Source organism: Salmo salar, chromosome ssa14 (assembly GCF_905237065.1).
Source record: "Salmo salar chromosome ssa14, Ssal_v3.1, whole genome shotgun sequence".
In the NCBI taxonomy this organism is placed as follows: domain Eukaryota; kingdom Metazoa; phylum Chordata; class Actinopteri; order Salmoniformes; family Salmonidae; genus Salmo; species Salmo salar.
This window is the reverse complement of record NC_059455.1, coordinates 42,592,224-42,618,916: the sequence shown is the minus strand read 5'-3', so window position 1 is coordinate 42,618,916 and position 26,693 is coordinate 42,592,224. Positions and strand designations below refer to the sequence as shown.

Sequence of the window (26,693 nt, the reverse complement as noted above, 5' to 3'; positions counted from 1 at the left end):
ATGTCTGCTGCACTCATTTGTGTTATACTGTACACTGAGTGAACAAAACATTAGGAACACCTGCTCTCTCCATGACAGACTGACCAGGTGAATCCAGGTGAAAGATATGATCCCTTATTGGATGTCAGATGTTAAATCCACTTAAAACAGTATAGATGAAGGGAGGAGACAGGTTAAAGAAGGATTTTTAAGCATTGAGACAATTGAGACATGGCTTGTGTATGTGTGCCGTTGAGGGTGAATGGGCAAGACAAAACATGTAAGTGCCTTTGAACGGGTTATGGCAGTAGGTGCCAGGTGCACCGGTTTGTGTCAAGAACTGCAACGCTGTTGAGTTTTTCACGCTCAACAGTTTCCCGTGTGCATCAAGAATGGTTCACCACCAAAATGACATCCAGCCAACTTGACACAACTGTGGGAAGCATTGGAGTCAACATGGGCCAGCATCCCTGTGGAACGCTTTCGAAACCTTGTATAGTCCATGTCCTGACGAATTGAGGCTGTTCTGAGGGTAAAAAGGGGAGGGGGGGGGTTTGTGACTCGACAGTAGGAATGTGTTTCTAATGTTTGGTATGGTCAGTGTAGATTTATGGTGGTGAGTTGGCATTAGATGCCCCCTGCTCTTCCCAGCGTGGTGGAAGTGGGGCCCTGTGGTGTGGACTGCTGGAGCTGCAGTGGTTGCCTGGATTGTTGTTCTAACAGCTGATTTGATCCCTCTGAGCAAGACTTCTCCTTGGCTATTTATGGCAGATTCCCTGCTATCAAAGCTCCTCTCTTCAGCCCGTACATGGTTGCTCCTGTATGAGGTTACCACCACGACGCTTTTGGCACACAGTCCTCCTCAGCACAGTCACGAAAGCGCGCAAAGCCGGCCTCTCACTCGAAGACTGTCAGATGCCTAATGTTAGTGGTTAGTTAGAATGGACATTTTGAAAATCCGGCAGGCAGGGACAGCGGACTGGTGACTGGATCGTTGGACTATCTTAGAGAAGAATCTGAGGAACATAGAACTTTTGGAATAGTCTGAAGAATAGAACCACCTGCTTCTTTTTAGCATCCCTATTTATTTTCTCTCTCCCTGTCCCCCTTCTCCTTACCCCCTCTCTCCCTCTCCCCCTTCTCCTTACCGCTCTCTCGCTCTCTCGCTCTCTCTCGCTCTCGTGTTCCTGGACTGATTTATTTGGCATAGTGGTCTGTAAGGCACTGTTGTATAATTGTTGGCTGCTGAAATGATCTTCTCCATCGTGGATGAGGCTTGATCCTGGTGCCGCTTTGGAACGGTGTGGACCCTAACCCTGTCCCATCTGCACCTCCTGTACCTCCAGCCTGCTCACTACTGACCAGACATCTTGCCCCCTGCTGGACAAATAAGAGTATTTTCCTTCCTTGGCTGCAAAACCCTGAACTGTTATTTTTCACTATTGTGGTGTTGCACCACCATCTCAATGTCATGCTGAGAAATTGAATGTAGTTGGAACCAAGGAAAAGTAAGTGCCTTACCTTAATCAGGGCTGGATTACTGAACAGGCACGTAGGGCACATGCGCTGGGGCCCTAAAAAAATCTTATTTTTGGGGGGGATTAAGTGAGGTTGGCCTTTAGAGAGGGGTGGCCCCCAAATAGCATATTAACACGTCATAAGCAATGGCAAATTGTATAGAATAGCAAGAAATTTGCTTTAAAACTGCATATTTTCCAGGGCCCCTTGGAGGTAGGTGCCCTGGGGCCCGAAATGTGTTAGTCCGGCCCTGATCTTCATTCATCCTTTTGTTTACTGAAGACTTGCTAGTCTAGTACTTGGTCTTAATAATTAATCTGTCAATGTTGAGGTGTAATGTATATGATTTATATATGGATTGTGTCATTCATAGGATGTACAGTATGCACACCTCTTCATTGAATGTGACCCAAAATGCAAATCCCGGACCGTGATGTTGATATAAGCGAAATTTGAAGTGCTCCGTCATTTAGTCTATGTAACATCGCCAAAGTATGCAGTCTCAAAACGGAGACAATATTGGCATCTGCTCCAGTAGACTAAAGATAATTCAATCAATTATCTTACGTGACATCAGTGGTTATATATAACAAATGTAATGATGTCAGCTTATATCTCTCTACTGACAACAGGCCTAGGGCTTGGCTCTGCATGCTCTTAGAATTAGTGGCGACTCGAGGAACCAAAACTCTCATTCTACTAAACTCAGATTGTACTATGCTGGCATGGGGCTAAGAATGAGGCATCACCTGTCTACTGCAGCCTGTAGATCACTGCTCTAAAGACCAAAGGAGTCGTATATTAACTCTGTTTTGACCGTGTGTGTGCGCACGCACGCGCGTGGGTGGGTGGGTGGGTGGGTGTGTGTGCTCCCTCATTGCTTTCCTCATAGAAAACACTACAATATGTTTTAATATCAGATGAGTTGAATAAGGCTGCTATGGAGCAGGAATGGGTTTGGACAGTGTGTTCCGATGTGAGTGTGTTCCAATGCTGTCCAGCGGGTCCAGCCTTCATTTCCCCAAGTCTTTGTTATGGTGCCCCAAATGGCACCCTATTCCCTATGTAGTGCACAACTTTTAACCAGGGTCCCAGTGCACTAATAAGGGGAATAGTGTGCCGTTCGGGATGTAGACGGTGAGTATGAGGACCTGCCGGAAGGATCTGGGGCTGCTTCATGTTGTTTAGAGTCCTGCACTGTCACCTCCATCACAATAAAGAGGTTTACTGCTGCTGCTGCCTGAATGCTTAACCCTGTCTTCACCCTGTCTCTCTCTGTAGGCCACACACACACACACACACACACGGTTGTCTTTGACTGGCCCAGTAAGAGGACATCTAAACAACTTTTGGTTGTAGGGAGAAATCTAATGCTTTTAGATTTGTGGCAAGCAGTCAAAGAATGCACACTTAGGAGAAAAGAGAGATTATTGGGATGGCCACTGAACATGTTTCAGGCTTTGACCCTGTGGATCACTGTGGTCAGGTACTAAACCTATGGTCTGGTCAGGTACTAAACCTATGGTCTGGTCAGGTACTAAACCTATGGTCTGGTCAGGTACTAAACCTATGGTCTGGTCAGGTACTAAACCTATGGTCTGGTCAGGTACTAAACCTATGGTCTGGTCAGGTACTATGCTTTCTACTGGTTGTCTTCTCTACAATCACATACTAGGGTCGTAATTTTCTAAAGATCAAAATTACAATAGTTACCAGTAAACACAGATGCCTGTTTATCTGCTCGTAGAGGAGTGTCGTCCTCCTGCTCGTAGAGGAGTGTCGTCCTCCTGCTCGTAGAGGAGTGTCGTCCTCCTGCTCGTAGAGGAGTGTCGTCCTCCTGCTCGTAGAGGAGTGTCGTCCTCCTGCTCGTAGAGGAGTAATTAAAGGCCTAGTTAACACATTTTGGGGAGATAAATAGAAATTAATTATTTTTAAAACATTTTATCAGGGGGTGCTGCAGCACCCTACTCCCCACGGCCATGCTGTAGGTATTTTCCAACAGCTATGGAAACCGATAGTGAACAATATGGCTCTTTGTTCCACCCTGTCCTGTGGTCACAAACACAAAACTAAGCTCTGCAGTGGAATTACTCACAGACAACCACAGACAACCACAGACGACCATCTATTGATGTCATTGGTGGCTGGTGGGTGGTGATACGACTCATTTTAATGGCTGGTATGGAATAAATGCAATGGTATCAAACACATGGAAACCTTTCCATCTATTCAATTCCAGGCATTACAATGAGCCCGTCCTTCTATATCTCTGACCACGTCCTCTGATCGAGGACGTTCACATGTCAGAGATGAACTCGATTATACTGATTTCTTGAGCACCGTGACCTTAACCTCCACATGATGAAGAGCTGTTATAGATGTGCTCTACAAAATTGCCATGGCATCTTGATGTACTGTACAGTATACTCTGAGTGTACAAAACATTATGAACACCTACTCTTTCCATGACAGACTGACCAGGTGAATCGAGTGGAACGCTATGATCCCTTATTGATATCACTTGTTAAATCCACTTCAGATGAAAGGGAGGAGACTGGTTAAAGAAGGCTTTTTAAGCCTTGAGACAATTGAGACATGGATTGTGTATGTGTGCCATTCAGAGGGTGAATGGGCAAGACATATTTAAGTGCCTTTGAACGGGTTATGGTAGTAGGTGCCAGACGCACCGGTTTGAGTGTGTCATGAACTGCAACACTGCTGGGTTTTTCCATGCTCAACAGTTTCCTGTGTGTGTATCAAGAATGGTCCACCACGTTTCCTGAGTGGCGCAGCTGTCTAAGGCATTGCATTGCAGTGTTACAGCGTCACTACAGCCTGGGGTTCGATGCCGGGTGCGTTACTTGGCTCATCTCACTCTAGCGACTCCTTGTTGTGGGCTGGGCACCTGCAAGCTGATTTCGGTCGTCACTTGAACGGCGTTTCCTCCGACACATTGGTGCGGCTGGCTTCCGGGTTAAGATGGTGGCTGTTAAGAAGCGCGGCTTGGCAGGTCATGTTTTGGCCTTCGTCTCTCCCGAGCGATGAGACAAGATCGTAATTGGATCGTAATTGGATATCACGAAATTGGGGAGAAAAGGGTGTAAAATTACAAAAAAAACCAAAAAATGGTCCACCACCCAAAGGACAACTTGATGCAATTGTGGGAAGCATTGGAGTCAACATGGCCAGCATCCCTGTGGTACGCTTTATTCAACACCTTGTAGAGTCTATGCCACGACGAATTGAAGCTGTTCTGAGGGCAAAAGGGGGTGCAACTCAATATTAAGACGGTGATCCTTATGTTTTGTTCACTCTGTGTATATCCTATAGTAACATGATCAGGCCAGAGAGAGTGGTGGAATCTTCCATCACATGGAAACAGGACCAATACCAAAAAACAAGACCCTTCCTTAGTAAATCGCTCCCATCTCCTTACTTTACCTGTAACCCCCTCTTCCCCTTAACCTTACTTTACCTATAACCCCTCTTCCCCTTAGTAACCTTACTTTACCTATAACCCCTCTTCCCCTTAGTAACCTTACTTTACCTGTAACCCCCTCTTCCCCTTAGTAACCTTACTTTACCTGTAACCCCCTCTTCCCCTTAGTAACCTTACTTTACCTGTAACCCCTCTTCCCCTTAGTAACCTTACTTTACCTGTAACCCCCTCTTCCCCTTAGTAACCTTACTTTACCTGTAACCCCCTCTTCCCCTTAGTAACCTTACTTTACCTGTAACCCCTCTTCCCCTTAGTAACCTTACTTTACCTGTAACCCCCTCTTCCCCTTAACCTTACTTTACCTGTAACCCCCTCTTCCCCTTAACCTTACTTTACCTGTAACCCCCTCTTCCCCTTAACCTTACTTTACCTGTAACCCCCTCTTCCCCTTAACCTTACTTTAACCCCCTCTTCCCCTTAGTAACCATACTTTAACCCCCTCTTCCCCTTAGTAACCATACTTTAACCCCCTCTTCCCCTTAGTAACCATACTTTACCTGTACCCCCTCTTCCCCTTAGTAACCATACTTTACCTGTAACCCCCTCTTCCCAGTAACGTTACTTTACCTGTAACTCCTCTTCCCCTTAGTAACGTTACTTTACCTGTAACCCCCTCTTCCCCTTAGTAACCTTACTTTACCTGTACCCCCTCTTCCCCTTAGTAACCTTACTTTACCTGTAACCCCTCTTCCCCTTAGTAACGTTACTTTACCTGTAACCCCTCTTCCCCGTAGTAACCTTACTTTACCTGTAACCCCTCTTCCCCGTAGTAACCTTACTTTACCTGTAACCCCCTCTTCCCCTTAGTAACGTTACTTTACCTGTAACCCCCTCTTCCCCGTAGTAACGTTACTTTACCTGTAACCCCTCTTCCCCGTAGTAACCTTACTTTACCTGTAACCCCTCTGCCCCTTAGTAACCTTACGTTACCTGTAACCCCCTCTTCCCCGTAGTAACGTTACTTTACCTGTAACCCCTCTTCCCCGTAGTAACCTTACTTTACCTGTAACCCCCTCTTCCCCTTAGTAACCTTACTTTACCTGTAACCCCCCTCTTCCCCTTAGTAACCTTACTTTACCTGTAACCCCCTCTTCCCCTTAGTAACCTTACTTTACCTGTAACCCCCTCTTGCCCGTAGTAACGTTACTTTACCTGTAACCCCTCTGCCCCTTAGTAACGTTACTTTACCTGTAACCCCCTCTTCCCCTTAGTAACGTTACTTTACCTGTAACCCCCTCTTCCCCTTAACGTTACTTTACCTGTAACCCCTCTTCCCCTTAGTAACCTTACTTTACCTGTAACCCCCTCTTCCCCGTAGTAACGTTACCCTACCTGTAACCCCTCTGCCCCTTAGTAACCTTACTTTACCTGTAACCCCCTCTTCCCCTTAGTAACCTTACTTTACCTGTAACCCCTCTTCCCCTTAGTAACGTTACTTTACCTGTAACCCCCTCTTCCCCTTAACGTTACTTTACCTGTAACCCCTCTTCCCCTTAGTAACCTTACTTTACCTGTAACCCCCTCTTCCCCGTAGTAACCTTACCCTACCTGTAACCCCTCTGCCCCTTAGTAACCTTACTTTACCTGTAACCCCCTCTTCCCCTTAGTAACCTTACTTTACCTGTAACCCCTCTTCCCCTTAGTAACCTTACTTTACCTGTAACCCCCTCTTCCCCTTAGTAACCTTACTTTACCTGTAACCCCCTCTTCCCCTTAGTAACCTTACTTTACCTGTAACCCCCTCTTCCCCTTAGTAACCTTACTTTACCTGTAACCCCCTCTTCCCTTAGTAACCTTACTTTACCTGTAACCCCCTCTGCCCCTTAGTAACGTTACTTTACCTGTAACCCCCTCTTCCCCTTAACGTTACTTTACCTGTAACCCCTCTTCCCCTTAGTAACCTTACTTTACCTGTAACCCCCTCTTCCCCTTAGTAACCTTACTTTACCTGTAACCCCTCTTCCCCTTAGTAACCTTACTTTACCTGTAACCCCTCTTCCCCTTAGTAACCTTACTTTACCTGTAACCCCTCTTCCCCGTAGTAACTTTACTTTACCTGTACCCCCTCTTCCCCGTAGTAACGTTACTTTACCTGTAACCCCTCTTCCCCTTAGTAACCTTACTTTACCTGTAACCCCTCTTCCCCTTAGTAACCTTACTTTACCTGTAACCCCTCTTCCCCTTAGTAACCTTACTTTACCTGTAACCCCTCTTCCCCTTTGTAACCTTACTTTACCTGTAACCCCCTCTTCCCCTTTGTAACCTTACTTTACCTGTAACCCCCTCTTCCCCTTTGTAACCTTACTTTACCTGTAACCCCCTCTTCCCCTTAGTAACCTTACTTTACCTGTAACCCCCTCTTCCCCTTAGTAACCTTACTTTACCTGTAACCCCCTCTTCCCCTTAGTAACCTTACTTTACCTGTAACCCCCTCTTCCCCTTAGTAACCTTACTTTACCTGTAACCCCCTCTTCCCCTTAGTAACCTTACTTTACCTGTAACCCCCTCTTCCCCTTAGTAACCTTACTTTACCTGTAACCCCCTCTTCCCCTTAACCTTACTTTACCTGTAACCCCCTCTTCCCCTTAGTAACCTTACTTTACCTGTAACCCCCTCTTCCCCTTAGTAACCTTACTTTACCTGTAACCCCTCTGCCCCTTAGTAACAGGCCCTATCATTCCCTGGCCGGCTGTCTCCATTCTGCCTTTATTTGGAGACGGTGACAGCCAGCCAGCCAAGCAGGCAGGTAGCTCTTGCCCAAGATGTGTGTTTAGATTAGCAATGTGCTCCAGCAAGGCTGCTGCTCTGAGCTGAGCCTGTCCAGGACAGCTTCACACATCCAGCCAGAGGACCATCCTACTCCTTCAGAATGTTTACTCTGGTATCCAAAGGAGAACCACGTTCCTGCACTCTCTCTGGCTTGCATCACTGGAGCTGACATTTTGGGGGCCGTCGGGGCAGGATTCTCCCTGGTCTTATATGGTATAGATTAGTGGAGGACTGAGTGGTGGAGAGACGTTCTGTGGAGAATCAACAGAGAGAGGACAGGCTTTCGGAGCAGAGGGGGTTGATATGTTCAGGGAAGCTGCTGTTCTTCAAATGTGCGTAGCCATGATGGATGATTCAGCATTGTGACACAAACACACAGACACACACACACACACACACGCGCAGCATAATGACACACACACACAGCGTAATGACACACACACACGCAGCGTAATGACCATATGTCTTTAAGTATTTCACAAAGACGCATCATTTTGCATTCCTTAGACACGTACACAGCTTAGCATTTGTGCAACAGGTAGAATGTGAATCATGCAGGGACAGCTGTCTGGCTGATGGCTGTCTTAAACTAGCCCGACATTAACACCATCAACTAGGCCTAGACCAGTCAATACTGTCCCCTAATGATGGACAAAGGCTGAAGGTCATCTGACCAAGGTTCTTTAGGGTTACACTGACTGACCCTGTCTCTCATTTAGCATAGCTTCAGATTACATAACAAGGAGAACACTATCAATAATATTGGTCCTAATTTACAACCCTTTTGAGACCTACCAAGGTTACATTTTATCGTGAATGTGCAATAACAAGCTCCTAGCCAACTCATGAGGCAGCATGTGAGCATGATCAGCTGTCATCTAAGTTAGTGTACTATCATAAACACCATCTTCACCAGTAAAAAAAATACGTACCTTTTGTCCATGTGTAATATTTCTGATTTTGTTTTATGTATTCTTTTTTTTAATACATTTTTTATTTAACCTTTTATTTAACTAGGCAAGTCAGTTAAGAACAACTTGTTATTTAGAATGAAGTCCTATCGTACACTGTTCTGTTCAGAGAGAGGGTGGTGGGGAGCAGAGCACAAGACGATGTGGGTTAATTAGACAATATGGATGAGATGTGAGATCAGACTGAACAGCTGTGGTTTATGAGGTGAGTCCGGGCACAGGCTGGAGCCGCAGTCAGGGAGTGGCTGTAGTGTGTGGCTAATCCTGTAGCTAACCACACACGGATATGACTGGGGCCAGAAATACCTGGATTTCTGACACATTTTTTGTCCCCCCCTTAAGGCCCCCATTAGCCAAATAATGATAGTTTTGCATAAAAACGCCCAATTTAGTCCCTGCTGGCCCTAGCTTTAGGTCTGAAAACCCACTTAACCTGGCCATTCCCACACTATTCATGTGCTGTTCACACACCAGCCTGTCCCATCACGCGTATCCCTGTTTATTTTGGTAACTAAGCAGCGTTGTGGTCTGGTGAGACGATACACAGCCAATGCTAGAGGTTACATTCAGCCACTTTATTTTTAAGAAGAAGCCCCGTGTGCATTGGGACTGACGTCTGTTTTGAAATTGTACATTTGTGTGGGTGGCTGTTACGGCCATTCAGGCAGAGGTGCTTAAGGAGGAAGGATCGTGTTTGTTGCTGTGGTGACTGTCAGGAAGGTGAGGGAGTGGGAGGAAGAGTACACACACACAGACTCCCGCTGTCAGGCAGCCACTCAGCTATCACTTTGCCTTATTAGGGATGTCTACTGGGAGTGGAGAGGGGCGGACTGGGGATGGGCGAGGCGTGCGTGAAGGGCGAGGCGTGAGGTGTGTGTTAAATGGTTACTCTGACTTAATTGGGAAGGCCAGTTAAACATTATTTAATGTTTTTAGTGTTCACCGTGTAAAGTACTGTCGTGTTCTGCAGGGAGTCTCCATTAACTCTCCTAGTGTGGACAACAGTAGGCTAGGTCTAATTTTCCTGGAATCGACACTGGTCTGCTGTAAATCTCTGCTGATTATGGAACCTAGGCTTGTACTCCAAATGGCAGTCTATTCCCTACATAGTGCACTACTTTTAACCAGGGCCCATAGCACTCTATTCCCTACATAGTGCACTACTTTTGACCAGGGCCCATAGCACTCTATTCCCTACATAGTGCACTACTTTTAACCAGGGCCCATAGCACTCTATTCCCTACATAGTGCACTACTTTTGACCAGGGCCCATAGCACTCTATTCCCTACATAGTGCACTACTTTTGACCAGGATCCGTAGGGTGCCATTTGCTTCTCTACTCAGTGTTGATCTTCTTAACTCACTGTCTGTTTCCAAAGCAGTTAGATTCTGTGGTGTTGACTACTAACACTATAATGGACACACACACATGGGTAGCAGCACCAAACAGGAGGACTACATCCCATATGTCACCATAGGGCTCTGGTCTAAAGTAGTGCACTATAAAGGGAATAGGGTGCCATTTGGGATGTAGTTTGTGATTATGACACCACTGTGGGAGGGAACTTATCTGTCCCAATAGGAGAACCCTTTTTGGTTCCAGGTAGAACTTTTGTTGTGTGTGTGTATGTTAGACTTCCTGTATTAACATGTAATAACACTGATAACACCCAAACAGTGCATCAGCAAACATGGTGTTCCTAAAGAATAGTTTTCCTGTTTGATAGTAGTGCAGTGTTGTAACAGTGTTGTGCAGTAGTGCCTAGTAATGTAACTCATTAACATATCATTCATCAAGAGGAATCTTCTCTCGCTCTCTCTGCATCTGCTCTCTTCTCGCTCTCGTTCTCTCTCTCTCTCGGCATCTGCTCTCTCACTCTCTGCTCTCATTCTCTCTCTCTGCATCTGCTCTCTTCTCGCTCTCGTTCTCTCTCTCTCTCGGCATCTGCTCTCTCACTCTCTGCTCTCATTCTCTCTCTGCATCTGCTCTCTCTCTCTCTCTCTCTCTCTCTCTCTCTCTCTCTCTCTCTCTCTCTCTCTCTCTCTCTCTCTCTCTCGATCTCTCTCTCTCTCTCTCTCTCTGATCTCTCTCTCTCTCTCTCTGATCTCTCTCTCTCTCTCTCTGATCTCTCTCTCTCTCTCTGATCTCTCTCTGCTCTCAATTCAAAGGGCTTTATTGGCATGGGAAACATATGTTAACATTGCCAAAGCAAGTGAAATAGATAATAAACAATACAAAATGTACAGTTAACATTACACTCAAAAAAGTTCCAAAAGCATAAAGACATTTCAAATGTCATATGTCTATATACAGTGCATTTGGTAAGCATTCAGACCCCTTCACTTTTTCCATATTTTGTTACGTTACAGCTTTATTCTAAAATTGATTAAATTATATATTTTTCCTCATCTATCTACACATAATACCCAATAATGACAAAGCACATTTATTAAAAATAAAATACAGAAATACCTTATTTACATAAGTATTCAGAACCTGTGATATGAGACTCAAAATTAAGCTCAGGTGCATCCTATTTCCATTAAGTGGCCAGACGGAAGCCACTCCTCAGTAAATGGCACATGACAGCCCACTTGGAGTTTGCCAAAAAGTACCTAAAGGACTCTCTGACCATGAGAAACAAGATGCTCTGTTCTGATGAAACCAAGATTGAACTCTTCAGCCTGAATGCTAAGCGTTATGTCTAGAGGAAACCTGGCACCATCCCTACGGTGAAGCATGGTGGTGGCAGGATCATGCTGTGGGGATGTTTTTCAGCGGCAGGGACTGGGAGACTAGTCAGGATCGAGGGAAAGATGAACTGAGTAAAGTACAGAGATCCTTGATTAAAACCTTTTCCAGAGTACTCAGGACCTCAGACTGGGGTGAAGGTTCACCTTCCAACAGGACAACGACCCTAAGCACACACCCAAGACAACGCAGAAGTGGCTTCGGGACAAGTCTCTGACTGTCCTTAAGTGGCCCAGCCAGAGCCTGGACTTGAACCTGATCGAACATCTCTGGAGAGACCTGAAAATAGCTGTGCAGCTACGCTCCCCATCCAACCTGACAGAGCTTGAGAGGATCTGCAGAGAAGAATGGGAGAAACTCCCCAAATACAGGTGTTCCAAGCTTGTAGCATTAAACCCAAGAAATGTGGAAAAAGCCAAGGGATCTGAATACTTTCCAGGTTGTCTGAATACTTTCCAGTAAAAAGGAAAATAAATAAACATAAATACAACCCATATTTACAGTGGTGTTTGTTCTTCACTGGTTGCCCTTTTCTTGTTGCAACAGGTCACAAATCTTGCTGCTGTGATTGCACAATGTGGTATTTCACCCAATAGCTATGGGAGTTTCGAATTCTTTGTAGGTTTGTGTAATTGGAGGGAAATATGTGTCTGTAATATGGTCATACATTTGGCAGGAGGTAAGGAAGTGCAGCTCAGTTTCCATCTCATTTTGTGGGCAGTGTGCACATAGCCTGTCTTCTCTTGAGAGCCAGGTCTGCCTACAACAGCCTTTCTCAATAGCAAGGCTATGCTCACTGAGTCTCTACATAGTCAAAGCTTTCCTTAAGTTTGGGTCTGTCACAGTGGTTAGGTATTCTGCCACTGTGTACTCTCTGTATAGGGCCAAGTAGCATTCTAGTTTGCTCTGTTTTTTTGTTAATTACTTCCAATGTGTCAAGTAATTACTTTTTGTTTTCTCATGATTTGATTGGGTCTAATTGTGTTGCTGTTCTGGGGCTCTGTGGGGTCTGTTTGTGAACACAGCCCCAGGACCAGCTTGCTTAAGGGACTCTTCTCCAGAATCTCAATTTGGTGTTTTTCCCCATTCAGTGAATTCTTGGTTGGTGAGCAGACCCCAGACCTCACAACCATAAAGGGCAATGGGTTCTATAACTGATTCAATTATTTTTAGCCAGATCCTAATTCATATGTCGAATTTGATGTTCCTTTCGATGGCATAGAAGGCCCTTCTTGCCTTGTCTCTCAGATTGTTCACAGCTTTGTGGAAGTTACTTGTGGTGCTGTCTAACGGTCTTCGTCGTCCTCAGATGAAGGGGAAGAGAAATCAGACCAAAATGCAGCATGGTAAGTGTTCGTCATTTTTAATGATAAAACTGAACACTAAATCCGACAAGCAAAACAAAAGAACAACCGAACAGTCCCGTCAGGTGCAAAACACTAAACAGAAATGAACTACCCACAAACCCCAAAGGAAAACAGGCTGCCTAAGTATGACTCCCAATCAGCGACAACGAAGTACAGCTGTCCCTGATTGAGAGCCACACCAGGCCAAAACAAAAACACAAAGCATAGAAAAAAGGACATAGAATGCCCACCCCAACTCACGCCCTGACCAACCAAAATAGAGACATAAAAGGATCTCTTAAGGTCAGGGCGTTACATGCTGATGTTAAGGCTGAGGTGTGTATAGTTATTTTGTGTGCTCTAGGGCAACAGTGTCTAGATGGAATTTGTATTTGTTGTCCTGGCAACGTGACCTTTTTTTGGAACACACCATTAATTTTGTCTTACTGAGATTTACTGTCAGGGCCCAGGTCTGACAGAATCTGTGCAGAATATCTAGGTCCTGCTGTAAACCCTCCTTGGTTGGGGACAGATGCACTATCAGACCTCAGGATAAGACCCAGAAGCAGACAGTTTGAAGTAACAAAAGTTTATTACAAAAACTGGGCAGGCAAACGACAGGTCAAGGGCAGATAGTCAATAATCCAGGGCAGTGTCACAAGGTACAGAACGGCAGGCAGGGTCAGGGCAGGCACAATGGTCAAAACCGGGAAAACTAGAGTAAACCAGGAGTACGGGGAAAAACGCTGGTAGGCTTGAAGAGACAAGACGAACTGGCAACAGACAAACAGAAATCACAGGTATAAATGCACAGGGGATAATGGGGAAAATGGGCGACACCTGGAGGGGGGTGTAGACAAGCACAAGACAGGTGAAACCGTTCAGGGTGTGACAAGATAATCAGCAAATAGTATATGTTTTACTTTAGATTCTAGACTGTTCTAGTGCTCTCGCCAATTCATGTATGTATGTATGTATGTATGTATGTATGTATGTATGTATGTATGTATGTATGTATGTATGTATGTATGTATGTATGTATGTATGTATGTATGTATGTATGTATACACACACACTTGAAGTTTACATACACGTTTTCAACCAATAAACACATTTCTTGTTAACAAACTATAGTTTTGGCAAGTCAGTTAGGACATCTACTTTGCATGACACAAGTCATTTTTCCAACAATTGTTTATAGACAGATTATTTCACTTATAATTCACTGTATCACAATTCCAGTGGGTCAGAAGTTTACATACACAAGGTTAAAGGCACATGGAAAATTACAGAAAATGATGTCATAGCTTTAGAAGCTTCTGATAGGCTAATTGACATAATTTGAGTCAATTGGAGGTGTACCTGTGGATGTATTTCAAGAACGACCTTCAAACTCAGTGCCTCTTTGCTTGAGCTCATGGGGAAATCAACCAAGACCTCAGGAAAAAATTGTAGACCTCCACAAGTTTGGTAAATCCTTGGGAGCAATTTCCAAACGCCTGAAGGTGCCACGTTCATCTGTACAAACAATAGTATGCAAGTATAAACACCATGGGACCACGCAGCCGGCATACCGCTCAGGAAGGAGACGCGTTCTGTCTGCTAGAGAGGAATGTACTTTGGTGCAAAAAGTGCAAATCAATCCCAGAGCAACAGCAAAGGACCTTGTGAAGATGCTGGAGGAAACGGGTACAAAAGTATCTATATTAACAGTAAAACGAGTCCTGTATCGACGTAACCTGAAAGGCCGTTTAGCAAGGAAGAAGCCACTGCTCCAAAACCGCTATTAAGAAGCCAGACAAATGGTTGCAACTGCACATGGGGACAAAGATCATACTTTTTGGAGAAATGTCCTCTGGTCTGATGAAACAAAAATAGAACTGTTTGGCCATAATGACCATCGTTATGTTTGAAGGAAAAAGGGGGGCGCTTGCAAGCTGAAGAACACCATCCCAAGCGTGAAGCATGGGGGTGGCAGCATCATGTTGCGGGGGTGCTTTGCTGCAGGAGGGACTGGTGCACTTCACAAAAGGAAGGAAAATTATGTAGATATATTGAAGCAACATCTCAAGACATCAATCAGGAAGTTAAAGCTTGGTCGCAAATGGGTCTTCCAAATGGACAATGACCCCAAGCATACTTCCAAAGTTGTGGAAAAATGTCCTAAGGACAACAAAGTCAAGGTATTGTAGTGGCCATCACAAAGCCCTGACCTCAATCCCATAGAATTTTTGTGGGCAGAACTGAAAAGCGTGTGCGAGCAAGGAGGCCTACAAACCTGACTCAGTTACACCAGCTCTGTCAGGAGGAATGGGCCAAAATTCACCCAACTTATTGTGGGAAGCTTGTGGAAGGCTACCTGACACGTTTGACCCAAGTTAAACAATTTAAAGGCAATGCTACCAAATTCTATGTAAACTTCTGACCCACTGGGAATGTGATGAAAGAAATAAAAGCTGAAATAAATCACTCTCTCCTATTATTCTGACATTTCACATTCTTAAAATAAAGTGGTGAGCCTAACTGACCTAAGACAGGGAATTTTTACAAGGATTAAATGTCAGGAATTGTGAAAAACTCAGTTTAAATGTATTTGGCTAAGGTGTATGTAAACTTCCGACTTCAACTGTATATTGAAAATGGTGGTGCTTAAGCTGCATTCCTGTCTCAGCCCTGTGGAAAGAAATGTGTGCGTTTTTTGCCAGTTTCTATCCCACACTTGTTTGTGTACATGAATTTTATGTCATATTATTATTTTTTTTGTCCCCAACACCACTTTCCATCAATTTGTATAGCAGACCCTCATGCCAAATTTAGTCAAAAGCTGTTTTGAAATCAACAAAGCATGAGAAGACGTTGCCTTTAATTTTTTTTTGTCAATTAGGGTGTGCAGGGTAAAAACGTGGTCTGTCGTACGAAAATTTGGTAAAAAGCTAATTTGACATTTGCTCAGTACGTTGTTTTTACTGAGGTCGAATTTGTCTCCACTTTTGTGGATTGGGGTGATCAGTCCTTGGTTTCAAATATTGGGGAAGATGCCAAAGCTAAGGATCATGTTAAAAAGTTTAAGTATAGCCAATTGGAATTTGTGGTCTGTATATTTTATAATTTAATTTAGGATACCATCAACACCACAGGCCTTTTTGGGTTGCAGGGTTTGTATTTTGTCCTGTAGTTCATTCAATGTAATTGGAGAATCCAGTGGGTTCTGTTAGTCTTTAATATTTGATTCTAAGATTTGTATTTGATCATGTTTATGTTTTTGCTGTTTGTTCTTTGTTATAGAGCCAACAAGATTGGAGAAGTGGTTTATCCATACATCTCCCTTTTTGGATAGACATTTTGTTTAGTGTTTTCCAATAAGTGGTTAGATTTGATGGATTCTTCAATTACATTGAGCTGATTTCTGATGTCCTGTTACTTCTTTTTCCATAGAACATTTCTGTATTGTTTTAGTGATTCAACATAGTGAAGGCGTATCACTCAGGTTTTCTGGGTCTCTGTATTTAGTCGGATAGGTTTATGAATTTCTGTCTTAGGGTTTCATTCTTCATCAAACCATTTGTCATTGTTTTTAATTTTCTCAGGTTGTCTGCTTGACATGTTTAGATTTGATAGGGAAGCTGAGAGGTCAAATTTACTGTTTAGGTTTTCTACTGCCAGGTTCACACCTTCACTATCTTCACTATTACAGTGGAACGTTTTGTCCAGAAAGTTGTCTAAAATGGAATGAATTTGTTGTTGCCTAATTGTTTTTTGGTAGGTTTCAACACTACATTCCTCCCATCTATCGCATTTCTTAATATTATTCAGCTCCTTTGATTTGATGCCTCATGATTGAGTATTACTCTGTTCAAGTAGACTGTGATTTTCTGTGATCTGATAGGGGTGTCAGTGGGCTGACTGTATGCTCTGAGAGACTCTGGGTTGAGGTCAGTGATAGTAGTCTACAGTACTACTGCCAAGAGATGATAAGTGTACCTACCGTAGGAGTCCCCTCGAAGCCTACCATTGACTATGTACATACCCAGCGTGCGACAGAGCTGCAGGAGTTGTGACCAATTTTTGTTGTTTTGTCATAGTTGTAGCTAGGGGGACATTTTTGGGAGGGAATGCTGTCACCTCCAGGTAGGTGTTTGTACCCCTGTGTGCTGAGGGTGTCAGGTTCTTGTCCAGTTCTGGCATTTAGGTCATCACAGACTAGTACATGTCCCTGGGCCTGGAAATGATTGATCTCCCCCTCCAGGGTGGAGAAGCTGCCTTCATTAAAGTTTAGGGATTCTAGTGGGGGAATAATTGTAGGTAGCACACAGGAGGACATTTTTCTCTGAGATAATTAATAATGACATTTCTAGCCACATGTAAAATGTTCCTGTTTTGATTAATTTAATAGAATGAGTTTGGTCTGCTCTATACCAAATGAGCATACCCCCTGAGTCCCTTCCCTGTTTCACACCTGGTAGTTTGGTTAATCGGACTACCAGCTCTCTGTAACCTAGTAGGCAACCAGTGGGTCCGTCTCCTGTATACCATGTTTCTTGTAGGATGACAATGTCTGTGTTTCTGATTTCTTTGGTGAAGTCCAGGTTCCTGCTCTTTAGGCCAAAGGCAGATGACCTCAGATCTTGAATATTCCAGGATGAGATGGTAAAAGCTTTGTGTTCCATAGTGTCTAGTGTTTTCGTGTGGTTTAGGCCTGGACCATTACAGTAGGTGTGAGCAGAGCATCTGATACATACATCTCTTTGCTCTCTCTCCCTGCTTTTGCTACATTTTTTGTAATTTTGCAGATGCTCATATCCAGAGTGACTTACAGGCGCAATTAAGGTTAAGTGTCTTGCTCAAGGGCACATTGAAAGCTTTCGGTTACTGGCCCAACACTCTTAACTGCGAAGATACCTCTCTTTCTCTCCCTGCTTTCTCAATTCAAAGGGATTTATTGGCATGGGAGACATATGTTTACATTGCCAAAGCAAATGGAATAGACAAACAAGGGAAACATTAGTGAACATTACACTCACAAAAGTTTATAGACATTCCAAATGTTATATTATTGGCTATGTACAGTGTTGAAGTATGCTCCTCTGGTTGCCTGTTTCTCATGGCAACGGGCCACACATCTTGCTGCTGTGATGTCACACTGTGGTATTTCACCCAGTAGATATGGGAGTTTATCAACATTGGATTTGTTTTCAAATTCTTTGTGGGTCTGTGTAATCTGAGGGAAATATGTCTCTCTAATGTGGTCATACATTTGGCAGGAGGTTAGGAAGTGCAGCTCAGTTTCCACCTCATTTTGTGGGCAGTGGGCACATATGCAGACCTGGCTCTCAAGAGAAGACTGGGTATAGTGGCCTCTCTCAATAGCAAGGCTGTGCTCACTGAGTCTGTACATAGTCAAGGATTTCCTTAATTTCGGGTCAGTCACAGTGGTCAGGTATTCTGCCACTGTGTACTCTCTGTTTAGGGCCAGATAGCATTCCAATTTGCTCTTTTTTTTTTTGGTTTATTCTATCCAATGTGTCAAGTAATTTATATTTTTGTTTTCTCATGATTTGGTTGGGTCTAATTGTGTTGCTGTCCTGGGCCTCTATGGGGTGTGTTTGTGAACAGAGCCCCAGAACCAGCTTGCTTAGGGGACTCTTCTCCAGGTTCATCTCTCTGTAGGTGGTGGCTTTGGAATGTGTGGGTGTCGCTTCCTTTTAGGTGGTTGTAGCATTTAACAGCTCTTTTCTGGATTTTGATAACTAGCAGGTATAGTCTTTCTCTCTGTCTCGCTCTCTGTCTCTCTCCTGCTTTCCTTAGTCTCACTCTATTTGGCATGACTTAGACAAGTGGTATTTCGTGTCCATTAGCTTGTGTCTGCACCTCCTATGTGTGCCGCACTATTGAAACCTTTCCAATGACTGTGTATGATTGGGAGATTACAAACGGACTTCCTGGCTGGTCACAAAGCAGGTTCAATGAGTAAGCCACCAGTCTTTGATTTAAAAAAAAAACAACAGAAATAACTATTGATTTTCTGCCTAATTAAGAAAGCTGAACTTAGATACACTATATATACACAAAAGTATGTGGACACCCCTTCAAATTAGTGGATTTGTCCATTTCAGCCACAGCCGTTGCTGACGGGTGTCTAAAATTGAGCACCCAGCCATGCAATCCCCATAGACAAACATTGGCAGCAGAATTCCCCGTACTGAAGAGGTCATAGGATGCCACCTTTCCAACAAGTCAGTTTATCAAATTTCTGCCCTGCTCTAGCTGCCCCCGGTCAACTGTAAGAGCGGTTGTTGTGAAGTGGAAACGTCTAGGAGCAACAACGGCACAGCCTCGAAGTGGTAGGCCACACAAGCTCACAGAATGGGACCACCGAGAGCTGAAGTGCATAGCACGTAAAAATAGTCTGTCCTCGGTTGTAACACTCTACTGAGTTCCAAACTGCCTCTGGAAGCAACGTCAGCACAATAACTGTTAGTTCGGGAGCTTCATGAACTGGGTTTCCATGACCGAGCAGCCGCACACAAGCCTAAGATCACCATGTGCAATGCCAAGCATCGGCTGGAGTGGTGTAAAGCTCGCCGCCATTGGACTCTGGAGCAGTGGAAACGCGTTCTCTGTAGTGATAAATCACGCTTCACCATCTGGCAGTCTGACTGCGGAATCTGGGTTTGGCGGATGCCAGGAGAACGCTACCTGCTTGAATGCATAATGCCAACTGTAAAGTTTGGTGGAGGATGAATAATGGTCTGGGGCTGTTTTGCATGGTTCGGGCTAGACCCCTTAGTTCCAGTGAAGGGAAATCTTAGCACTACAGCATACAGTGACATTATTGATGATTCTGTTCTTCCAACTTTGTGGCAACAGTTTGGGGAAGGTCCTTTCCTGTTTCAGCATGACAATACCCCTGTGCACAAAGTGAGGTCCATACAGAAATGGTTTGTCGTGATTGGTATGGAAGAACTTTACTGGTCTGCACAGAGCTCTGTCCTCAACCCCATCAAACACCTTTGGAATGAATTAGAATGCCGACTGTGAGCCAGGCCTAACCGCCCAACATCAGTGCCCGACCTCACTAATGCTCGTGGCTGAATGGAAGCAAGTCCCTGCAGTAATATTCCAACATCTAGTGGAAAGTCTTCCCAGAAGACTGGAGGCTATTATAGCAGCAAAGGGGGGACCAACTCCATTAATGCCAGTGATATTGGAAAGAGATGTTAGACGAACAGGTGTCCACATACTTTTGGTCATGTAGTGTGTATATAGTAGACTGATAGGGCTCAGGTTAAAAGTAGTGATCATGTAGTTTGAGTGTTTTTGGTTGAGTCAATAAGACCATGCCCATTGCAAGCGTATCTTTCCAAAAAATAAAAGGTTATTTCAGAATAGTGCTGCTAGTTGGCTGTAGTATACACCTCTGTCCTACATCCCAAATCCCACCCTATTCCCTATATAGTGCACTACTTTTTACCAGAGCCCTATGGATGCACCTCAGTCCTCCTGGTGCCTTCCTCCAATCCCTTTTCAGCGTTTTTATCATCAGGGCTAATTTCTGCCTGTAATCTGATTATGGGCTCTGAGAAGGTTTAGCACCCTGCCTGCAGAGTCTCTCTCTCTCTCCTGTCTTTATCGCTCTCTCTCTCATCTCTCCCTCCATCTCCCTCTCCCTCTCTTTCTCTCTCTGTCTACATTGAGCTCCCTGGTTGCGCTCACTCACATACACATAGTGTCTGTCTGTCTCAGACTGCTGCGTGGTCTGCGCTGGAGATCCACTCCCACTCTGTGCTGTTGCCTGGCTGTATCTGAGTGTCTGTCTGTCTGCATCACTGCTGCTGTGACTGTCTTTGAGCTTCGTTAGCTGCTGTTAGCTGCTGTCACCCGGGAGAGGGGGCCTGTCATCCGTGTGTGTTCCGTCTGTCTTCAGCCTCCCTACAAGTATGTTCCGGAACCCATGGATCACTAATTATCTCAGCCATGTCAAATACGGTTTCGATGGGCAAGGTAAGGAGGAGGAGAGGGGGGGTGTTAGCAGTACTACCACTTATTATGGACTTATTGTCCATTCATAGTAAGGAATTGTTCTTGTGTTGTGCAGAGAGATTCCAAGGGCGTGTGTGTGTGTGTGTGTGTGTGTGTGTGTGTGTGTGTGTGTGTGTGTGTGTGTGTGTGTGTGTGTGTGTGTGTGTGTGTGTGTGTGTGTGTGTGTGTGTGTGTGTGTGTGTGTGTGTGTGTGTGTGTGTGTGTGTGTGTGTGTGTGTGATAATCAGTCAATGTCCATTTGTGGACTTTGAGTTGCTGTTTCTTTGTTACTTCTCACCCGACTCAAACTGCCCTGGTATTAAACGGGTGCTTTATCCTTTGTTGTCCATGAATCATTGTATTGCAGCAAATCTTTACACCCCTCTCCTCCACGCACTTCAAAGACTGTACTGTATGTACAGAGGTAAGATCTTAATTTGAGACAGTTTGCTGGAGCAGGAAATGTGAGTTATGTGGATTATAATTACTGGACATTTTTTGTAGGGGTTGATACATTTTGTTGATGGGGCAAATCAAGTCTGACATGTATTTTGTGTGGAAATTACAAACTTTAGAAGCCTTTCTAAACCTTGAATACATATACTGTCTCAGCAGCAAAAGAGTGATCAAATTAACATCCTACATCTGTATCAAGCATCTCAGAGTAGGAGTGCTGATATAGGATCAGTTTGGCCTTTTTAGATCAAATTGAGTAAGATTACATTGACAGCGTGTCCCTGATCCTGGATCAGCGCTCCTAATCGGAGAAGCCTAATACAAACGGCTCTAGATAAGACTATGGAGGATGACTGAGAGGGTGGTTTGCGTGATCTTTGCTGAAGATGACACACTCTCTAGTCTCTATTGGCTCCTGTGATGCCTGGCTGCGTGTGGACAAGACCAGCACCATTTTAACATGGTCTATTTTTCACTTTATCTTTTCCTCTGTGCATTTATAGAAAATCCCTTTATTCTCTGAGCTCACTTTTGACAGTTGGTCTTCTGAGCTTGTCGTGGGCGTGTTCTTTTCGCTCGGCTGCCCACGAAGCAACCAGACGTTGCCATGATGTAGGGCGACTGACATGCCTCTTCTTAAAGGCCCAGTGCAGTCAAAAACATGATTTCCATGTCTCAAGGCTTAAAAATTCTTTATTAACCTGTCTGCTCCTCTTCATCTACTCCGATTTGAAGTGGATTTAACAAGTGTCATCAATAAAGGATCATAGCATTCACCTAGTCAGTCTATGTAATGGAAAGGGCAGGTGTTCCTCATTTTTTGGTTGGAATAATACTGTGAAATTGTGAGAATGATAACAATGCCCTTTTAGTGTAAGAGCTGTTTGAAAGGACCGCCTGAAATCCAACCTGTTTTGGTGGGATGGATGTTATCAGTAGGCGGTAAATCAGTTAATAAACCAATAAGAAACAAGAGTTACTAACCTCTCTGCCAATCACAGCTAGTTTTCAGTTTTCCCCTCCCCACTCAGACCACTCCCAGACAGTCCTAGCAAAATTCTTGTTTGAGAAATTGATCTTTACTAAGAAGCTATTTTTTACCATTTTTATTGAAAACAATCACAGTAAGGTACTTAATTGTTAACCAGAAATGATTCAATATTGTAATTTTAAAAACGTCTGCCTTGGACTTAAGACGACCTAACTAACACTCTCAGGCCAACTGTAATCGCTCATCACCACCCATGACAACACCTACACACACACCGCTTTGCTGCACAATTCATTGCTCTGTCTTGGTCTAGTCTTTATTGTAAATGAGAATGTGTTCTCAATGACTTACCTGGTTAAATAAAGGCTAAATAACTACCAACACTCCCACTGTCCCTCCTGGCTGGGCCACCCCTCTTTGTCGTCATCCATTGGCTTTTGGGCTAAAATAACCAGGGAGCACAGGTGTATTCTGGGGCAGAGGAGCCTTGCCCAGTAACTTGACCTGCTCCTATACTGGGGAGAAACTTCACCACAGGGTTATATTGCTGCCTTCCTTGAGTAGAGGGACTGTCAACTATGCTATGGTGTACCTATTTAGCCAGAACTAGATGGTTTTACCTTTTTGGACTAGCTTTATTTTTGGACGACAGTGGGAGTTGATAGAAATGCTTATTTAATGAATGCACCTTGGTTGGAGAGCAAGACAGTGTTCCTTTCCCTCTGATTACACTACATGGCACCTGCTCGTCAAACATCTCATTCCAAAATCATGGGCATTAATATGGAGTTGGTCCCTCCCTCTGCTGCAATAACAGCCTCCACTCTTCTGGGAAGGCTTTCCACTAGATGTTGGAACATTGCTGCGGGGACTTGCTTCTATTCAGCCACGAGCATTAGTGAGGTCCGGTACTGATGTGGGCTCCCGAGTGGCGCAGCGGTCTAAGGCACTGCATCTCAGTGCTAGAGGCATCACTACAGACCCTGGTTCGATTCCAGGCTGTATCACAACCGGCAGTGATTGGGAGTTCCATAGGGCAGCATACAATTGGCCCAGCGTCATCCGGGTTAGGGTTTGGCCGGGGTAGGCCGTCATTGTAAATAAGAATTTGTTCTTAACTGACTTGCCTAGTTAAATAAAATAAATAAAAAATTAGGCGAATAGGCCTGGGCTGTGTGCAGGCCAGTAAAGTTCTTAAACCCCGATCTCGACAAACCATTTCTGTATGGACCTCACATTGTGCACGGGGGTATTGTCATGCTGAAACAGGGAAGGGCCTTCCCCAAACTGTTGCCACAAAGTTGAAGCACGGAATCATCGACAATGTCATTGTATGCCATAGTGTTAAGATTTCCCTTCAGTGGAACTAAGGGGCCCGAACCATGAAAAACAGAACATTATTCCTCCACCAAACTTTACAGTTGGCGCTATGCATTCAGGCAGGTAGCGTTCTCCTGGCATCTGCCAAACCCAGATTCGTCCGTCAGACTGCCAGATGGCGAAGCATGATTTATCACTCCAGAGAACGCATTTCCACTGCTCCAGAATCCAATGGCGCGAGCTTTACACCACTCCAGCCGATGCTTGCATTGCACATGGTGATCTTAGGCTTGTGTGCCGCTGCTCGGCCATGGAAACCCATTTCATGAAGCTCCCGACGAACAGTTACTGTGCTGACGTTGCAGCTTTAGCAGGGCAGAAATTTGACCAATTGACTTGTTAGAAAGGTGGCATCATATGACGGTGCCACGTTGAAAGTCACTGAGCTCTTCAGTTCTCTTCCATTCTACTGCCAATGTTTGTCTATAGATATTACATGGCTGTGTGCTCGATTTTATTCACCTGTCAGCAATGGGCGTCGCTGAAATATCTAAAATCACTAATTACTTTTGGACATGTAGTGTAGCTTTACTTTCACAGCTCTTGACTAATGCTATTAGACTCTTGAAAAAAAACAACAGTTTCCCTCTTCTTTTCCCAGGGTTATTGTTGATTTCAGGAGTGAATGCCTTATTTAGCCTGGAGTCTAGTGCTGGTTATCTAAAGTGTGTAATTCCCTAAAATGTTTCCATTTTAGATTATGATGGACAGATTTCAGTGGAAGAGTTCATCATTTTTAAACATGGTGGATTCCAGTTTTTTGTCCATTATCAATTGGCACATTCTTGATAGTATGGACTTTTCCTCTCTGTTTCTCTCCAGGCTTTGGAACTGAAGCTCCAGTCAAACTCTGCACTTCAACCTCACTGCCAACCGAAGCTCTAAGGTGCGGGAAACAATTTTATGTGCACTTCTCATGTGTCATGCTCTACTCACGTTTATCAACTTTCAAAGCAACATAACTTCCCCATGTTTTAAGCTCAGAGTCTGTACTTTTCTAAACTGTAAAAAAAAAAAAACTGAAATGCAGCCTAGATATGGTCGTCTGGGCCCTGATAAGAAATTGTGCACTGTAGGGAATAGGGTGCCATTTGAGACGCGACTATTGTATCTGCCATATCATCAGGAAAAGGGGTAGATAAGGATAATGGTAGGTTCTTCAGACTGGTTTAAGACTCGTCTTTCTTGCCTCGTAAGCATTAAAAGCTGGACATGCTTGGAGCAGCTTATCCTAAGATGCTTTGTTCAAATGTAAGAACAGAAGAACAGTAATTCCTCTATTAGGATTGCTTTGTTTGCCATATCCAGTAGTCTCTTTCTATCCTGATGGAATTAACATACTCCTGTAACTGAAGCTCCTTGGCTGTATGGGATGAATTTTGGGCACTAGCCATCTGCACTAGTAGCCGGGAAATTTCTACTAACCCGGTTTGAATTATACCAGCTAAGTGTCCAACATCTGTGCCTTAAGATTATATATATATATATATATATATGGGGACTGACAAGATGTTTATTCCCTTAAAGGGACAATCTGCAGTTGAAACGATAACAAAGCGGTCGTCCCACTACTGGTTCGGTATAAAGCTAAGGGATGGGTCTGGAGAAATGGAACCACTCTCAAATGTATAGACAGAGCTATGGATGCAAAGACTAACCATCCATGATATTACAATTATAGTTTTGACCATGTTTTAAGGCTCATATGTTTACATTGTGGTTGTTTGCAAACATTGGAGTAGAACAACATTTTTACTCTGATGGGGTACGGCAGTTGAACTAAGCACATGAGGCATTTGTAAGTTATATTCTTTGAGAATCCATGAGTGTACACTATATCATTAATTTATAAGTCCAAAAATGTATGTAGCAACTGCAGATAGACCCTTTTTTAAAGGCAGTGAATATAGTAATAGTAGTAGACATGCTGTTGCCTTCACAACCTTCAAATGGTTTATTACTGTCACCAACTCAGTGGCCTTGTGGTTGGTGTCAGCCCTGAGATTGGAAGGTTGGACATTCCATCTCATTTTGAGTTGTACCGAAGACTCTAAAAAATGGAACCTTATTCCTCTCTGCTTGACACTCCACATTAAGATAGATTGTGGTCCTGCGACAGGCTAGCGTCCTGCAACAGGCCAGCATCCTGCGATAGGCTAGCGTCCTGTCCAAGAGGTGTACTTGTATATCAAGCTGCCTCACATGACAGAAACAGGAGATAGAACAACCTATAGGGGCAGGAGCCTGTCTGAGACAATGACATGTCTGACTTTAGAGTAATCTGATGTCCATTATGTGAGATGTATCCTGTATGAATGTGTGTTGGTACCTTACTAAACACTGGAATACATCGTACATGTATATACAGTGCCTTCAGAATGTATTCAGACCAGTTGACTTTTTCCACGTTTTGTTACTTTACAGCATTATTCTAAAATGGATTCAATAAAAACAATTCTTCAATCTACACACACTACCCCATAATGACAAAGAGAACATAAAAATACAAATAAACCTTATTTACATAAGTATTCAGACCCTCTGCTATGAGACTCAAAATTGAGCTCAGGTGCATCCTGTTTCCACTGATCATCCTTGATGTTTCTACAACTTGATTGGAGTCCACCTGTGGTAAATTCAATTGATTGGACATGATTTGGAAAGGCACAAACCTGTCTACATAAGGTCCCACAGATAACCAGTAGATGTCAGAGAAAAAACCAAGCCGTGAGGTCGAAGGAATTGTCCGTAGAGCTCCGAGACAGGATTGTTTCGAGGCACAGATCTGGGGAAGGGTACCAAAACATTTCTGCAGCATTGAAGGTCTCCAAGAACACAGTTGCCTCCAATCTTAAATGTAAGAAGTTTGGAACCACCAAGACTCTTCCTAGAGCTGGCCACCCGGCCAAACTGAGCAATCGGGGGAGAAGGGGCCTTGGTCAGGGAGGTGACCAAGAACCTGATGGTCAATCTGACAGAGCTCTAGAGTTCTGTGGAGATGGGAGAACCTTC

The 26,693-nt window shown here is 44.1% G+C and overlaps 1 protein-coding gene across 22 annotated transcripts in view; it reads left to right on the top strand.

Annotated features, from left to right (window-relative positions):
- The first annotated feature begins 754 nt into the window (after positions 1–754).
- LOC106569572 (supervillin) overlaps positions 755–26,693 on the top strand; it is a 93,074-nt gene continuing 67,135 nt past the window's right edge. For 15 of the 22 annotated variants that reach the window (XR_006758831.1, XR_006758830.1, XR_006758828.1 and 12 more), the window contains exons 1-2: positions 20,008–20,836; positions 24,504–24,567. Coding sequence is in view for 16 of the 22 variants with exons in the window: in XM_045694408.1 (XP_045550364.1) it covers positions 20,773–20,836; positions 24,504–24,567 (128 nt within the window). In the remaining 6 variants the exon portion in view is untranslated. Of the gene's footprint in view, positions 1,488–20,006; positions 20,837–24,503; positions 24,568–26,693 lie in introns of those variants that run through there. The other 7 variants (XM_045694419.1, XM_045694418.1, XM_045694411.1 and 4 more) reach the window with 4 other exon arrangements.